Source organism: Hemiscyllium ocellatum, chromosome 24 (genome assembly GCF_020745735.1).
Source record: "Hemiscyllium ocellatum isolate sHemOce1 chromosome 24, sHemOce1.pat.X.cur, whole genome shotgun sequence".
In the NCBI taxonomy this organism is placed as follows: Eukaryota; Metazoa; Chordata; class Chondrichthyes; order Orectolobiformes; family Hemiscylliidae; genus Hemiscyllium; species Hemiscyllium ocellatum.
The window spans coordinates 7,555,428-7,574,479 of NC_083424.1; the positions used below are offsets into that span (position 1 = coordinate 7,555,428).

At 43.5% G+C, this 19,052-nt stretch overlaps 1 protein-coding gene across 1 annotated transcript in view; it reads right to left on the bottom strand.

The window, feature by feature from the left end:
* zdhhc8b (zinc finger DHHC-type palmitoyltransferase 8b) overlaps positions 1-19,052 on the bottom strand; it is a 233,969-nt gene that overhangs the window by 23,936 nt on the left and 190,981 nt on the right. The window contains exon 2 of the mRNA XM_060843910.1: positions 4,612-4,733. Coding sequence (XP_060699893.1) covers positions 4,612-4,733 — 122 coding nt within the window. The remainder of the gene's footprint in view (positions 1-4,611; positions 4,734-19,052) is intronic.

Consider the following 19,052-nt stretch of genomic DNA (forward strand, 5'->3'; position numbering starts at 1 on the left):
CTTTATTAAAATAGAGAGTCCAAATAGAACCTTGTGTGTGCCAGTTTCAAGCAGTGTCACACAAAATGCCAGCAAGTAAACCTAAAGTGAAGTAGACAAAAGGATGACAGTCCAAGACTAACATTTACTCAAATAGGTGAGATGTAATTTTATTTTAAAAGAAAAGGTCACTTCTTTAACTATATTAAAGAAATAAAATGTGTCAACAATCCTCTTAGTCAATCATATTAACATGACTTTTATAACTAATTTGATCAAATACCTTTCACAAAGCTAGAACTGAATCTATTGCCACCATCCTTCCAGGCAGTTAGATATTCAATACAATACCACCTCATTGTGTACTTTTTTTAAAAAAGAACTTTATGGGCCCTTCAGTTTTTTTGGCAATTACCTTAACTATGTACCCCTCTGGTTACTGCTTCTGCCAGTGAAAACAGGCTCTGCTCATTTATTCCTTCAAAACCATCCATGAAGTTCAAATAATTCTACCCAATACACACAATCAAAAATGAAACAGCACAAGATTAAATGAAACCACTGACAGATTAGTTGATAAATCACTTTTCAAAAGGTGCAAACTGTTTTAATAAAACAGGAATCAATCCAAACATTATGCATTGAATGTTAGGATTATTGACAAACGATTACTTGCAGTGCAGACAAATTATTCAATACTCAAAAACCCAAAAAGTGGACCCAAGATCATACAATCAGCAGATTTACTTGGCAGCTACCAAGGTGCAATTTGCAAATATCTCTCTCTCTTTATGCTGGTCATTCTTATAATTATTACTTTGATTGTAAAAGTTTCAATTTCTATAACATTCTTCCCAAATATTTCAATGCAAAAATTGCACAAAAGAATGGCTGGACTAACACTTCCCCAAATTTCTTGAGTTTGATCAAATCACTGTTTATAGGTCACTTCAAGGACAGCACGGTGGTCCCACAGCTCCAGGGACCCAGATTCAATTCTATCCTCGGGTGACTGTCTGTGTGGAGTTTGCACATTCTCCCCGCACCTGCAAGGGTTTCCTCCCTCAGTCCAAAGATGTGCAGGATAGGTGAATTAGCCACAGGAAATGGGAGAAAGTGAGGACTGCAGATGCTGGAGATCAGAGTCAAAAAGTGCGGTGCTAGAAAAGCACAGCCGGTCAGGCAACGTCCGAGGAGCAGGAGAGTCGGTGTTTTCAGCGTAAGATCTTCATCAGTAATGTCCCACAAGAAATGCAGACTTACAGGGTAGATGGTGGGTTTGGTCTTTGGAAGGTTGGTGTGGATGCAATGGGCCAAATGACCTGCTTCGACACTGTTCTGTTGGAATTCTATGTAAGATCTTGTATTTGAAAAGTTAGTTGTGTAAATAATTGTCACATGTTCACAGCTTTGAACAGTTGTTTTTGCTTTAATACAGACTCTCATTCCAGCTGAACATTAAAATCAATTTATAATTTATTATAAGGTTTAATGCCTAATTATAACTTGATATGGTCTTTTCTGAATCCTCAGTAATGAGGCATGTAACTAATACTTCTGTAAAATAAGTTTTACATAAAATTGACCAAATTTCCGAAGTGTGCCTCTCATTAACACATGCTATTTATTAATACATTAACAACACTGAAGAAACACTTCACGTTATTGGTTTACAAACTGCGGCAGCTTTTAATGAAACCTATGGACGGTTTAACAAAGTGTCTCTTGCAAGCTTTCCAGGAACCAGTTTCAAGATAGCTGAGGAGATTTGCTGGCAGGAAGCAGCAATTTGCATAAACCTGGCCACATTTTGATAATATCTTCGAGTAAAAAATGAGGTCTGCAGATGCTGGAGATCACAGCTGCAAATGTGTTGCTGGTCAAAGCACAGCAGGCCAGGCAATCATTTGACCAATCAAAGGCAAAATACAGGACATTAAAATCTGGAGCAACAAACAAATTAAAGCTGCACTTTTAAAACTGAAAAAAAGAACAAATTTGATTGTTGTACAAAAATCACATATCCTTTAGGGAAGAAAATCTGCTATCCTTGTGTATTTTTTTTTGAAAGATTCCCACAGTGTGGAAGCAGGCCATTTGCTCCAACAAATCCACACCAACCCTCTGAAGAGTAAGCCATCCAGACCCATTCTCCTACATTTACCCCTGACTAATGAATCTAATACTATGGGCAATTTAGCATGGTCAGTTCACCTGATCTGCATATCTTCGGACTGTGGGAGGAAACCAGAGCACCCAGAGGAAACCTATGCAGACAGTGGGAGAATGTGCAAACTCCACACAGACAGTGGCCAGAGGGTGGAATCAAACCTGGGTCCGTGGCGCAGTGAGGCAGCAGTGCTAACCACTGAGCCACCGTGCTGCTCTTAATGTATAAGTGACTCCAGACCCACAGCAATGTGACTACTTCTTAGAATAGGATAGAAGAACTGACATGGAATCCCTACAGTGTGGAAACAGGCCATTAAGGCCAACAAGTCCATACCGACTTTCCAAAGACCATCCCTCTCAGATTCACCCTCCACCTCCACTCTATCCTGCTAACGCTGCATTTCCCAAGCTAACCAACCCCTAGTCTATATATCCCTGGACACTATGGGCAATTTAGCATGGCCAATACATCTGATCTGCACACCTTTGGACTATGGGAGGAAGCCAGAGGACCCAGAGGATACCCTCACAGAAACAGGGAGAATGTGTAAACTCCACATAGACAATCACCTGAGCTTGGAATTGAACCTGGGTCCCTGGTGCTGAGAGGCAGCATCTCCAACCACACATTTAGCAGGTATGTGCATTAAATGCTCCTTGGCCTAAAAATCGCTTGTTCCTTACTCTGGTTACTTTTCCATTATTCCTCTTGCTGAGCAGTGTTTTCAACAGATCGTGTCCCTTCATACAGGAGTTTCCTCCAAGTCAGTTTCTTTTGAATGAGAGTCTCCCATGCATTGGCATCTATGTTACATTTCTTGAGGGAAGCCTTCAAGGAGTCTTTGAAATATCTGTTTTATCCTGCATGCCCTTGAGAATTGCTATTAACATTCTTTAACTTGGATTCTCCACATCAGCTGGGAGGAAATCAGCACCCTTGATGCAGCCGACAGCGTCAGCATTGAGGCCACGATCATTGGAAACTGATTCCAGTGGGCCACCCACATGCTTAAGATGCCTGAGTTCCGACTGCCAAAGCAAATCAACTTCACCCATCTCAAGGAAGGCACTCAAATGAGAGGATTTCAGCTACAAGTGTACGTCTCAATTCAATTCATTCATTCACAGGATGGGGGCATCACTGTCAAGGCCATCATTTATTGCCATCCCTAATTGCCCAGAGGTCAGTTAAGAGTCAACCACATTTCTGAGAGTCTGGAGTCGTATGTAGGCCAGACCAGGAAAGGATGGCAGTTTCCTTCTCTCAAGGATATTAATGAGCAGATGTCTTTTTTTCTGACAATCGACAATGGTTTCACGGTCATCAGATTTTTAATTCCAGATTTTTATTGAATTCAAATTCCACCATTTGCTGGGTTAACAGTCCAGCAACAAAATCACTAGGCTGCCCCACTAATGAATAGAGGGTCAAATACACTGCATTTCTTTCAGTAAAATTATGAATGAATTCTCCCACTTTAGCCTTCCTAAGCCCCTTGAAACCTTTTCCCCACCCAATCCTCACTGAGATCACTGATACCAAACTCATCTGGGTTCCATGGCAATCGTGCTGCCTGTCATCCCAGCAAAGATCACCATCTCACCTGGCACAGCGGAGTGTACAAAACTATTGGCCAGCAGCTCTCTAAGGTCGGACTTCTGTTGGAGTAAGGGACTCTAATTATAAAGAGTAATATTGCTCTTGGCATTGTGCTGCTGTGGGGACAGCCTGTGGAACATGGATAGTGACTGCCCTGAGGGGGCATGTAAAATCTAGCCTCTGGTTGGGCACATCCAGAAATGCTGGAGGAAGTTCCAGAGATACAGTAGTGAAAGAACAGAATCAATACATTCAAGGTTCAACCATTCCTGGAGATCAGTGAGGATGGATGAGCAGGACTTAACTTTGAATGGGACTGAGATGGTGGAATTCTGAACGAAACAGGTTTAGAAGCCAGCCATGAAAGCACTGTGTAAACTTATGCTTAGATATCGCAAAGACGAGAAATGAGGGTGATGGACATGTGGCTTAAGGTGAAATTAGTTGAAATATGAAATTATCTCTGTTAAATTGGAAGGAAAAAAAAAGTTCTGTCAATTAGGTTTAGCCTCACATACTGTTGCTAAGGGAAAATTAGGAGCAAGCCAAACAAGATCATGTTGACAGTTGTAAAATGGCACTTCGTAAGAATGTGGGAATTGAACAAGTCAAAATGCTTAAGCAATTTTCTTAGAAACCCATTTAGAACATAGCTATTAATTTATAGAGAAAACTTGAGATTCTTTCATGTCCATTATGCATTATTATACACACACACATTAAGTTTAGACTAACGGTTGGCAAAGGTTCTCGTAAATTCATGTGGCCAGCACTAATGAAGTTCTGTAATAAGCAGCTCTTCACTCTTAAGTAGTGCAGAAACATTGCAAATTGTAGCCAGACAATCTTTGCACACCAACCTCGTGGAAATATTCCAGGATCCATAAATGTTGCCATGCTGAAGTTTGCCAAAACAAACAGAAACAGGAGTCCATTGTAGATTGGAATTGCTGGAGAGATCTCTTTTGTTAGCCAAGGACACCTGTCAGAAACAAAATATGATACAGATTGGGAAATTAATTAAACAAGGCTTTCTGCTCTAATTTTCTGTCTGTCAATCCTGCTGGGCAAGTGAGAAAAGTGATTGTGCAGAGTTTCAACATTCCCCATATACCCTTTAAACATATGCCAGGATGTTTGAAGGCTGTTCATACTTCTGACACCCAGACACCAAGATAAATCTCATCCTCTGCCACAAGCAGCAAGTGGGGGAAATAACAATAGAGTAAATCTAGTCCTGAGGAAAGCCGTAAATGAGGAAGGAGGAAAAAACTTTTTGTTTCAAAAACTAGAAAATACAGTTTTAGTAGTTGCGGCTTATCAGTTGTTACATAATTCATGAACACTTTGGACACAGCAGTTTCAACACAAAAGCATATGCTGGTAATTGGAAATAAGAATTAAAAACCCAAAAAGATTACAAACTGGCAAAAAAATATTCTGCTAACAAAGCACAAGACATTTATAAAAAGTTACTGAAAGAACAAAGTGTAAAACTTCTGTGCAATATTTTGCTTTATAATGCTATGAGGTAATTTGAGACATTTTATGTTATGGAGCTATATACAGGTTGTTGTTAAAACATGGTGAAATAGCATATTGCAAGTTATAATCAGTTTTAAGAATTGAAGAACACGAGCAGTGCTCTCGTTTTTCAGTGAATGAAGATATCGCTATAGCTTCCAGGAAGCCTGAATTGTACAGAGTAAAAAGTGAGGTCTGCAGATGCTGGAGATCACAGCTGCAAATGTGTTGCTGGTCAAAGCACAGCAGGCCAGGCAGCATCTCAGGAATAGAGAATTCGACGTTTCGAGCATAAGCCCTTCATCAGGAATAAGAGAGAGAGAGCCAAGCAGGCTAAGATAAAAGGTAGGGAGGAGGGACTAGGGGGAGGGGCGATGGAGGTGGGATAGGTGGAAGGAGGTCAAGGTGAGGGTGATAGGCCGGAGTGGGGTGGGGGCGGAGAGGTCAGGAAGAGGATTGCAGGTTAGGAGGGCGGTGCTGAGTTGAGGGAACCGACTGAGACAAGGTGGGGGGAGGGGAAATGAGGAAACTGGAGAAATCTGAATTCATACCTTGTGGTTGGAGGGTTCCCAGGCGGAAGATGAGGCGCTCCTCCTCCAGCCGTCGTGTAGTTGTGTTCTGCCGGTGGAGGAGTCCAAGGACCTGCATGTCCTCGGTGGAGTTAAAGTGTTGAGCCACGGGGTGATTGGGTTGGTTGGTTCGGGCGGCCCGGAGGTGTTCTCTGAAGCGTTCCGCAAGTAAGCGGCCTGTCTCACCAATATAGAGGAGGCCACATCGGGTGCAGCGGATGCAATAGATGATGTGCGTGGAGGTATAAACCGACTGACTCCCACAGCTACCTGGACTACACCTCCTCCCACCCTGCCCCCTGTAAAAACGCCATCCCATATTCCCAATTCCTTCGTCTCCGCCGCATCTGCTCCCAGGAGGATCAATTCCAACACCGCACAGCCCAGATGGCCTCCTTCTTCAAGGACCGCAGATTCCCCCCAGACGTGATCGACGATGCCCTCCACCGCATCTCCTCCACTTCCCGCTCTTCCGCCCTTGAGCCCCGCTCCTCCAACCGCCACCAAGACAGAACCCCACTGGTTCTCACCTACCACCCCACCAACCTCCGCATACAACGTATCATCCGCCGCCATTTCCGCCACCTCCAAACGGACCCCACCACCAAGGATATATTTCCCTCCCCTCCCCTATCAGCGTTCCGCAAGGACCACTCCCTTCGTGACTCCCTCGTCAGATCCACACCCCCCACCAACCCAACCTCCACCCCCGGCACCTTCCCCTGCAACCGCAGGAAATGTAAAACTTGCGCCCACACCTCCACACTCACTTCCCTCCAAGGCCCCAAGGGATCCTTCCATATCCGCCACAAGTTCACCTGTACCTCCACACACATCATCTATTGCATCCGCTGCACCCGATGTGGCCTCCTCTATATTGGTGAGACAGGCCGCTTACTTGCGGAACGCTTCAGAGAACACCTCCGGGCCGCCCGAACCAACCAACCCAATCACCCCGTGGCTCAACACTTTAACTCCCCCTCCCACTCCACCGAGGACATGCAGGTCCTTGGACTCCTCCACCGGCAGAACACAACTACACGACGGCTGGAGGAGGAGCGCCTCATCTTCCGCCTGGGAACCCTCCAACCACAAGGTATGAATTCAGATTTCTCCAGTTTCCTCATTTCCCCTCCCCCCACCTTGTCTCAGTCGGTTCCCTCAACTCAGCACCGCCCTCCTAACCTGCAATCCTCTTCCTGACCTCTCCGCCCCCACCCCACTCCGGCCTATCACCCTCACCTTGACCTCCTTCCACCTATCCCACCTCCATCGCCCCTCCCCCTAGTCCCTCCTCCCTACCTTTTATCTTAGCCTGCTTGGCTCTCTCTCTCTTATTCCTGATGAAGGGCTTATGCTCGAAACGTCGAATTCTCTATTCCTGAGATGCTGCCTGGCCTGCTGTGCTTTGACCAGCAACACATTTGCAGCTGAATTGTACAGAACAGATTTTTATAAATTATTCTCTGTACCTGTTCTTGACACTTGAATGTGCTATTTACTTAGATCCCAAGCTTCTTTGAAGGTCCAAAAATTGGCTTTGTATCACAATTTTTTTAAAACACCTCCCACTAATTTTCTGCTGCTTGATTTGTTCTGTTTGCTGTGGACAAGTTATGGCTCATCCCATTGAAGTCAGTCTGAATTATATTTGAAATTTAAGTAGTTGCATCATATTTGTCTCTTTCAAACACACTTTGATCTTGACCAAACTATGATCACTTTTAAAAAGTGGTGGCAGTGTGGCTCACAATGCCAGGGATCCAGGTATAAATCCACCCTCAGGGGACTGTCTGTGCCAAGTTTGCATTCTCCCCGTGTTTGAGTGGGTTCCTCCAGGATGCTCCAGTTAACTCCTGTAGTCCAATGATGTGCAGGTTAGGTGAATAGGCCATGTGAAATTGCTCGTGGTGTCCAGTGACGTGCAGGCTAGGTGGATCAACCATGGGGAACACAGGATTACAGGGATAGAGTAGGGGGTTGGGTTTGGGTGGGATGCTCTTTGGAGAGTTGGCGGGTCGAGTGGCAAGCTTCCCTACTCTAGGGATTCTATGAAAAAATTACAATTACTTTGAAAATTTTATGACTACCAGCCACCTCCAAGTGTTTTACAGATAATGAAGTATTCTTTGAAGTAATATATAGCCAGTAATATAAAAGAAGACTGTAAGAGTTTCTTCAGATAGGTAAAGGACAAAAGAGGCAAAAGTGGACACTGGGTCACTGGAAAATGACACAAGAGAGATAGCAGTGGGAAACAAAGAAATGGCTGAGGTACTGAATAACTACTTCGGGTCAGTCTTTACAGTGGAAGACACAAGTAACTTCCCAAAACATTAGAGAGTCAGGAGCAGAGCTAAATGTGGTGGCCATCGCCTGGACCAGATGGACAACACCCCAGAGTTCTAAGGGGGATAGCTGAAGAGATAGTGGAGGCATTAGTGGAAATCTTTCAGGAATCACTAGAACCGGTCAGGGTCCCAAAGGACTGGAAAATTGTAAACGTGACACCCTGTTTAAAAAGAGAATAAAAGCAGAAGATGGAAAATTATAGACCAATTAGCATAACCTCAGTCGTGGGTAAGATCCTGGAATTCATCGTGAAGGATGAGATTTCCAAACACTTGGAAGTGTATGGTAAAATAGGGCAAAGTCAGTATGGTTTCATCAAGAGTAGGTCAAGCCTGACAAATCTGCTGGAATTCTTTGAGGAAGTAACGACTAGATTAGACCAAGGAAAACGAATTGATGTTATCTACCTGGACTTCAAGAAGGCCTTTGACAGGGTGCCCCACAGGAAGCTAATGAGTAAGATAAGGGTCCATTGGTGTTAGAGGCAAGGTGCTAGCATGGATCCAAGCACAGAGTGGGGACAAAAGGGTCCTTCTCAGGGTGGCAGCCAGTAACGAATGGTGTTCTACAAGGGTCAATGTCAGGACCACAACTTTTCACTTTATACATTTATGATCTAGATGAAGGAACTGAGGGCATTCTGGCTAAGTTTGCAGATGACACAAAGATAGGTGGAGGGACAGGTAGCATTGAGGTGGTAGAGAGGCTGCAAAAAGATTTGGACAGGTTAGGAGAATGGGCAAAAAGTAACAGATGGAATACAAAGTGGGAAAATGTGAGGTCATGCTCTTTAGTAGGAAGAATAGACACGTGGACTTTTTTCTAAATGGGGAGAAAATTTAGAAGTCTGAAGTGCAAAGAGACTTTGGATTTCTAGCCCAAGATTCTTTCAAGGTAAACTTGCAGGTTGAGTTAGTAGCTAGGAAGGCAAATGCAATGACGGCATTCATTTCAAGAGGAATTGAATATAAAAGCAGGGATGTACTTCAGAGGCTCTACAAGGCTCTGGTCAGGCCACATTTGGAGTATTATGTGCAGTTTTAGGTCCCATATTTCATGAAGAATGTACTGGCCCTGGAGCATGTTCAGAAGAGACTCATTAACAGGATACTAATTAAGGATGATCAGCCATGATCATATTGAATGGTGGTGCAGGCTCGAAGGGCAGAATGACCTACTCCTGCACCTATTGTCAGTTGTCATGAGAATGGTCCCAGGATTGAACAGCTTAACATGAGGAACATTTGAGGACTCTGGCTCTATATTCAATGGAGTTTAGAAGGATGAGGAGTGATCTAATTGAAACTTACAGAATACTTAATGGCCTGGACAGAGTGGATATTGGGAAGATGATGTTTCCCTTAGGAGAAGTCACACTTCAGGCGACCCCAATACACTATACACACTCGCTCGCTCTCACACATACACACTCCTCCAGACCTACAGACTCACACAGACACCCCAAACTCTCCCTCTCACGGACTTATACCCCATTACACTCACACACACTCCGACAGACATTCACATCCACACACACACACAAACACACACACCCATATGTACACATTCATTCAGTTTCCCCTGCACGCGCGCACACACATAAATTTGTAGGGTGAATTTGTACTTGCAGAATTACATTTTATTTTGCTCAAATCCATGTAACATTCTGTAATCCCACTTTAGAAAAACAATCAATCAATCAGTCTGACCTAACAATGGGACACAGAGAGACTTTAACTTCACACCTTCAATGCATTATCTGAGCTGAGATGACACCTTTTATTAAAAGTTATCTGAGAATTTAACTTTAAAGGAATTCTGGGATTTACATATGAAGGAACTGAAACTAACCTGGTTATTCTAAAAGATGAAAGAATTAAGCTAAATTTGTTCAACATTACATGCCATAACACTGCAATCCTGTTGCTAGAATGTCTGTGTCTTATGATTCTGCTCCACAGCCATCCAATGAAAAAGCAGCACTTCAAAATCTAGTGATTCCAAATAAACCTGTTGGACTATAACCTGGTTAAAACAATGTTGGAAACCAGATTCTGGATTAGTGGTGCTGGAAGAGCACAGCAGTTCAGGCAGCATCCAAAGTGCAGCAAAATCGACATTTCGGGCAAAAGCCCTTCATCAGGAATAAAGGCAGTGAGCCTGAAGCATGGAGAGATAAGCTAGAGGAGGGTGGGGGTGGGGAGAAAGTAACAGAGTACAATGGGTGAGTGGGGGAAGGGATGAAGGTGATAGGTCACAGAGGAGAGGGTGGAGTGGATAGGTGAAAAAGGAGATAGGTAGGTAGGACATCCAAAGTGCAGCGAGTTGAGCGATTTTTAACATCAGCCATAATCCAATTGCATGGTGGACCAGGCTCGAGACGCTTCGCAGTATCTTTCAGTTTCTATGATAGTCAGGCACCTAGTATACTTAAGAGGGAAATCAGGAGGGCAAAAAGGGGACATGAGATAGCTTTGGCAAATAGGGTTAAGGAGAATACAAAGGGTTTTTATAAATACATTAAGGACAAAAGAGTAACCAAGGAGTGAATAAGGCCCCTCAAAAATCAGCAGGGCAGCCTTTGTGCAAAGCCACAGGAGATGGGGGAAGATATTAAATGAGTGTTTTCCATCACTGTGGAGAAGGACATGGAAGATATAGAATGTAGGGAAATAGATGGTGACATCTTGAAAAATGTCCATATTAAAGAGGAGGAAGTGCTGGATGTCTTGAAGCACATAAAGATGGATAAATCCACAGGACCTGATCAAGTGTACCCTAGACCTCTGTGGGAAGCTAGGGAAATGATTGCTGGGTCCCAGAGGTGCCAGAAGACTGAAAGTTGGCTAACATGGTACCATTACTTAAGAAAGGTGGTAAGGACAAGCCAGGGAACTGTAGATTGGTGAGCCTGACATCGGTGCTGGGCAAGTTGTTAGAGGGAATCCTGAGGGACAGGATTTACCTGTATTTGGAAAAGCAAGGACTGATTAGGGATAGTCAACATGGCTTTGTGCGTGGGAAATCATGTCTCACAAACTTGATTGAGTTTTTTTTTAGATTAGATTAGATTAGATTAGATTAGACTTACAGTGTGGAAACAGGCCCTTCGGCCCAACAAGTCCACACCGACCCGCCGAAGCGAAACCCACCCATACCCCTACATTACCCCTTACCTAACACTACGGGCAATTTAGCATGGCCAATTCACCTGACCCGCACATCTTTGGACTGTGGGAGGAAACCGGAGCACCCGGAGGAAACCCACGCAGACACGGGGAGAACGTGCAAACTCCACACAGTCAGTCGCCTGAGTCGGGAATTGAACCCGGGTCTTCAGGCGCTGTGAGGCAGCAGTGCTAACCACTGTGCCACCGTGCCGCCCAGCAAGGACTGATTCGGGATAGTCAACATGGCTTTGTGCGTGGGAAATCATGTCTCACAAACTTGATTGAGTTTTTTTTTAGATTAGATTAGATTAGATTACTTACAGTGTGGAAACAGGCCCTTCGGCCCAACAAGTCCACACCGACCCACCGAAGCGCAACCCACCCATACATATACCCCTTACCTAACACTAGGGGCAATTTAGCATGGCCAATTCACCTGACCCGCACATCTTTGTGACTGTGGGAGGAAACCGGAGCACCCGGAGGAAACCCACGCAGACACGGGGAGAATGTGCAAACTCCACACAGTCAGTCGCCTGAGGCGGGAATTGAACCCAGGTCCCTGGCGCTGTGAGGCAGCAGTGCTAACCACTGTGCCACCGTGCTGCTCTGAAAAAGTAACAAAGGGGATTGATGAGGGCAGAGCGGTGGACATGATCGATACGGACTTCAGTCAGGCATTCGACAAGATTCCCCATGGGAGACTGGTTAGCAAGGTTAGATCTCATGGTAAACAGGAAGAACTAGTCATTTGGATACAGAACTGGCACAAAGATAGAAGACAGAGTGGTGGTGCAGAGGTGTTTTTCAAATTGGAGGCCTGTGACCAGTGGAGTGCCACAAGGATTGGTGCTTGGTCCACTATTGTTTGTCGTTGATATAAATGATTTGGATATGAACATAGGAGGTATAGTTAGTGAGTTTGCATATGACACCAAATTTAGAGGTATAGTGGACAGTGAAGAAGGTTACCTCAGATTACAATGGGATTTTGATCAGATGGACCAATGGGCTGAGGAGTGGCAGGTGGATTAATTTTAGATAAATGTGAGGTGCTGCATTTTGGGAAATCTTAGTAGTACATGTACACTTAATGGTAAGGTCCAAGGGAGCGCTGCTGAACAAAGAGACCTTGCAGAGTGCAGGTTCTTAGCTCCTTGAAAGTGGAACCACAGGTAGATAGGATAGTGAAGAAGGCGCCTGGTCTGCTTTCCTTTACTGGTCAGAGCATCGAGTTTAGGATTTGGGAGGTCATGCTGCAGCTGTATAGGACATTGGTTCGGCCACTTTTGGAACATTGCATGCAATTCTGGTCTCCTTCCTATAGGAAGGATGTTGTGAAACCTGAAAGGATTCAGAAAAGATCTACAAGGATGCTGCCAGAGTTGAAGGATTTGAGCTATACAGAACGGTTGAATAGGCTGTTTTCCATGGAGTGTCGAAGGCTGAGGGATGACATTAGAGGTTTATAAAATCATGAGGGGCATAGATAGGATAACTAGACAAAGTCTCTTCCCTGGGGTCGGGAGTCAAGAACTAGAGGGCATAGGTTTAGGGTGAGAGGAAAAAGATATAAAAGGACCTAACGGGCAACCTTTTCACGCAGAGGGTGGGGTGTGTGTATGGAATGAGCTGCCAGAGGAAGTGATGGAGGCTGGTACAATTCCAACATATAAAAGGCATCCGGATGGGTATATGAATAGGAAGGATTTCGAGGGATATAGGCCAAGTGCTGGCAAATGGGACTAGATTAGGTTGGCATGGACGAGTTGGATCGAAGTGTCTGTTTCTGTGCTATACATCTCTATGACAAGGACTTTAGTTTGACAAGTGGGATTTAAGGTCGTGCCTTTGTAATTGAAAAGAGGGTATTGTGAATAGAACTTTATGGAGTTGGATGGGAAGCTGAATGGGGGTGGAAATGAGAAAGAAGTGGGAATTTTTAAAAAAAGTTCTTTGTCTTGCAACAAAAAGGATCCATTCAAATTAGTGGGGGGCGGAATGAATATTGCAAATTCATTAGGGTGTACAACCTCTGAAAGAGAGCAAGATTGTTCAGACTAATTACTTAGACCCATATCCTCCTTTAAAATGCCATTCATTAGATGTTACTGTTTCTGATTATTTTCTGAGTCTTCCTGGTAAGGTGTTTAAGTATTTTAAGTATTGTGTGTCATAGAAGTACGCAATTTATAAGAGACTTTTTACCTTCAATCCCTGTTCACTTGCACATTGTTTCACAGACCAGAACACGTTTGGCAAGAGTAAATAACAGACTTTTCAAAGCTTCCAGAGCTGGATAAACACTGAAACGCAAAATCTAAGCATATAATTTCGAAGTTATTTCAGTTTAGAAAGCTGAATTTGTTGGATCGGTCCTGAAGTCTGGGTTCTCCATCTTAAAGGCTCTCTGATGGGTGGGGATTTTAATGACCAACAGCTAACATAAAATATCATTTTGCTCTTATTTTACTGAGATGACATCTGCTCTACTTTTTTTGAGTTTGATCTGGTGAATCATTCAGACCTCAGCAATGGAGACAGATGTTTTGGCAGTTGAAAGAAAGGGTTGTCTGGCATGTATTACCTGGGGTGTGTAGCCAGCTGTTGTTGTTCAAAATGTTTTCTTAATACTTTTGCTTAAAAAAGGGAAGATATTATTAGTAGTTGCTGATTTCAAAGTTTTGAAGAACAATTTGTTTTTCTAAAGACTGATTGATCTCCTGTGGCGGAACTTGCTGAATTAAGAATTCATAGAAATTAAATAACATGGAAGGACACAAGTTATTGCCGACAAAATTTTATCCTTGTAAGTATTATTCTTTTGAAACGGATTTTTAAGCCTGCCTCCGCATTCTCTTTGTGCTTTTATCATGTGACCTTATTGGTCACTTACTGCAATTTTTTCCCCTGTGTTTAGCAAATAGAAATTTCCAGCTCAAGATGAAATTTCTGTTCAATTCCTCTGTTCTCAATAGGTCTTCCCTTATCTCCCATTCAATTACTTTTTCATCCATTTCTTGATGATTTTTCGCAGTTTTTTTTATTGTTTCACCTATACCTAATAAAGACATAATTTTTACCTCTCCGGTGCCAACTGATATTACAATTTCAAGTTCCTTCTTGCCTGTCTCCCCATGTGCAGTAAAATGGAAAAATTTGTATGGATATTTTGCTTCAAATCTTAGATTGAACATAGTGAACAAACAACTATTTAAGTGGTTAAAGAGCTTGAAAATTTTGGAGGACTTCAATTGAATATTCAGTGTTGAGTTACTCAATTTTGTTTTGTTCAATGAAAGCATGCATTATATCTGTTGTCCTCTGAACATGCATACAAATTTCATTATGGTGCAATTTAGGAGTAGAATTGGTATTTTGTTTCTGCATTTGACAGCAGAAAGCAGCTTTGTGCATAAGACAGAACAGCAGGACTAGGCCATTCAGCCCCAACAGTCTGCTTTGCCATTCAATGAGATTATTTTGATCTGATAATCCTCAACTCCACTCTCCTGCCTTATCATTATTATCTTTGATTCCATTACTAGTTGAAATTCTATCTCAGCCTTGAATATACTTAAGAATGCAGCCCTCTGCAGTAAAGAATTCTACAGATTCACCATCCTCTGAAAGGTCTTTGGGGAGGGGAGGGGGGCGGAGTGGTTTTCACCTACCTTAAATGGATAACCCTGCTCTGAGCTGATTGTTGGGGATACACATTGAAAAGAAAGTTGAACGTGTAGGCCACACCAGATAAGGTTTACAGATTTCCTTCCCTAAATGATGTTAGTGAACCAGATGGGGTTTTTAATGCTAACTGACCATTGTTATATGGTTACCATTAGACTAGCTTTTAATTGCAGATTTTATTAAATGCCAATTTCACCATCTAGTGTGGTAGGATTCAAATCCATGTTCCCAGGCCTGTTTTTATTATTAGTCCAGGCCTGCAAATGTGCAAATTAATAATAAATGAAACCAAAACTTTACAGTTGATGCTTGAGAATTCATGGGTGCACTAAATGGCTGATATATGTTGTGTATGTAACAATTATCAGAGTAGCTTTGGAGAGAACAGAGCTTTGTTGTAATGTTCAAGCAAGGGGTAGCATATTTTTAGAATGAATTAGCAGACTTAGAGCCTTGTATGGGTTCACTTTAATAGAGCAAACATGATTCCATCTCTACCTGAAGAAAGTCAGGAGGTTTGATTGTCACTTGCCGCTGTACCATAAGTTGTTATAAACTGCTGCATGGAGGTTGGAACTTACAATGTGAAGTGTTGGTGCTTTCAGTCCCATTCCAATTCCACAGGTGTCATTCTCAGGTCACGTGTTCTCTCACCTCTCAAGAGATTGTTCAGACCTTATTGTTAAGGAAATTGCCTCAAGGTCACTTCAGACATCTTGAAATAGTCATTGAGTTGTACAGCATGGAAACAGACTCGTTGGTCCAATTCATCCACAATGACTAGACATCCCAATCTGATCTAGTCCCACTTGCCAGCATTTGGCCCATATCCCTGTAAACCCTTCCTGTTCATATACCCATCCAGGTGCCTTTTAAATGTTGTAATTGTACCTGCCTCCACCACTTCCTCGGACAGCTCATTCCGTACATGTATCGCCCTCTGCAAGAAGACCGTTGTCCCATTGGTCCCTTTCATATCTTTTCCTTCTCACCTTAAACCTATCCCCTCTCGTTTCAGATTCCCCTACCCTGGGGAAAAGACCTTTGGTATTCACTCTATCCATGTCCCTCTTGATTTTCTACCCTTCTATAAGATTATGCCTCAGCCTGAAACGCTCTAGGGAAAATAGCCCCAGTCTAATTGAGCTTCTCCCAGTCGTCCAAATTAAGGTTATAAACAGAATGAATGGTCATTACCATATTGTTTTTGAGTGAATATGCTGTGTGCAAATTGGCTATTGAAATTCCTACATTTCAATAGTGACTACACTTCATAAGACCATAAGACATAGGAGCAGAAATTAGGCCACTCGGCCCATCAAGTCTGTTCCACCATTCATCGAGGAACATTGAGTTCTCCAATTTCAAATAACCTCCCTCCCCATCCCTAACTCCCTTCCCAGCCCCTCCCCCCTCACCAAGGTTGGAGGATTTGAGCTATTGGGAGAGGCTGAACAGGTTGGGGCTGTTTTCCCTGGAGCATCGGAGACTGAGGGGTGACCTTATAGAGGTTTACAAAATTGAGGGGCATGGTTAGGGTAAATAAGCAAAGTCTTGTCCCTGGGGTTGGGAGTCCAGAAATAAATGGCATAGGTTTAGGGTGAGAAGGGAAAGATATAAAAGAGACCTAAGGGGGAAACATTTTCATGCCGGGGTGGGGGGAATGGTGTTGTGTATGGAATGAGCTGCCAGAGGATGTGGTGGAGGCTGGTACAATTACATTTAAGAGGCATTTGGATGGGAATATGAATAGGAAGAGTTTGGAGGGAAATGGGCCGGGTGCTGGCAGGTGGGACTAGATTGGGTTGGGATATCTGGTCGGCATGGACGGGTTGGACCGAAGGGTCTGTTTCTGTGCTGTACATCTCTAGGTGTTTAAGCTTTTGCATCTTCTGCCTAACAGAAGAGTCATGTAGATAAACAATAGAGAAAACACCCTTTGGTCCAACTTGTCCATTTCGACCAGATATCCTAAATAAAGTCTGGTTGAAGATTTGTAGCTCGGGTGTCCGTTGTTATGGTTCTGCTCGCCGAGCTGGAAGTTTTTGCTGCAAACATTTCGTTCCCTGGCTAGGGAACATCATCAGTGCTATTGGAGCCTCCTGTGAAGCGCTGCTTTGATGTTTCTTCCGGTATTTATAGTGGTTTGTTCTTGCCGCTTCCGGGTGTCAGTTTCAGCTGTAGTAGTTTGTATGTGGGGTCCAGGTCGATGTGTCTGTTGGTGGATGTTCTTGCCATTTCCGGGTGTCAGTTTCAGCTGTAGTGGTTTGTATATGGGGTCCAGGTCCATGTGTCTGTTAATGGAGTTTGTGGATGAATGCCATTCATCCTACCACAAATTCAACCCAAACTCTGGGTCAGATATGTCGATGACACTTTTGTAATCATCAAAAACACGGAAATAGAAAAAACACACCGGATCATCAATGCCACACTCACAGGCATCCGATTCACGAGAGAAGTAGAAAAGGATAGCCAACTCCCATTCCTAGACGTGATAGTACAGAGAACACCGAACGGAGAATTCACCACAAGGGTACACAGGAAAACAACACACACAGACCAAGTCCTAAACTATGAAAGTAACCACCCCAACACACACAAACAAAGCTGCATCAGGACACTATTCAAAAGAGCTACAACACACTGCAGTACACCAGAACTGCAAAAAGAGGAAGAGGAACACCTATACAAGGTATTCGCCAAAAACGGATACCCGCGCAACTTTATCAACAGATGCCTAAGAGATAGACCACGGAACGAGGACATGCCACAACCAAAAGGACTAGCCACACTACCATACGTCAGGAGCGTTTCAGAACTAACAGCCAGACTACTGCGACCCCTAGGACTCATAACGGCACATAAACCAACAGCCACGCTCAGACAACAACTTACCAGAACAAAGGAGCCAATACCCAACATGAGCAAAACTAATGTAGTTTATAAAATACCATGCAAGGACTGCACAAAACACTATATAGGACAAACAGGAAGACAGCTAACAATCCGCATACATGAACACCAACTAGCCACGAAACGACACGACCAGCTATCCCTAGAAGCCACACACTCAGACAACAAGCAACATGAATTCGACTGGGAAAACACTACTGTCATAGGGCAAGCCAGACAGAGAACAGCCAGGGAATTCCTAGAGGCATGGCATTCATCCACAAATTCCATCAACAGACACATCGACCTGGACCCAATGTACCAATCACTACAGCGGACAGCTGAAACTGACACCCAGAAGCGGCAAGGACAGACCACTATAAATGCCGGAAGGAACATCAAAGAAGCGCTTCGCAGGAGGCTCCACAGTACTGATGATGTCTCCTAGCCAGGGGACGAAACGTTTGCAACAAAACCTTCCAGCTCGGCGAACAGAACCACGACAATTCTAGTCCCATTTGCCAGCATTTGGTCTATATCTTTCTAAACCCTTCCTATTGATATACCCATCTAGATGCCTTTTAAATGTTATAATTGTACCAACCTCCACCACTTCATTCCATACAATCATCACCCCCTGCATGAAAAAGTTGCCCCTCAGGTTCCTTTTAAATCTTTCCTCTCTCTCCTTAAACCTATACCCGCTAGCTTTCGATTCCCCTATTCTGGGGAAATGACCTTGTCTATTCACCCTATTCACGTCCCTCATGATTTTAAACCTCGATAAGGTCACCCGTCAACCTCCAACATTCCAAGCAAAATACCCTTTCCTATTCAGCCTATCCCTATAACTCAAACCCTCCAACCCTGGCAACATCCTTGTAAATCTTTGAGGCCTTTTAATTTTCACAATATCTTTCATTTAGGAGGGAGAGACCAGAATTGCACACAGTATTCCATTAGTGGCCTAACCGATGTCATACAGCTCCAACATGAGCTCCCAACTCCTATACTCAATGCGCTGACCAGTAAAGGCAAGCATACCAAATACTTTATTCACTATCCTATTTGTCTGTGCCTTTCAAGATATCCAGCACCACC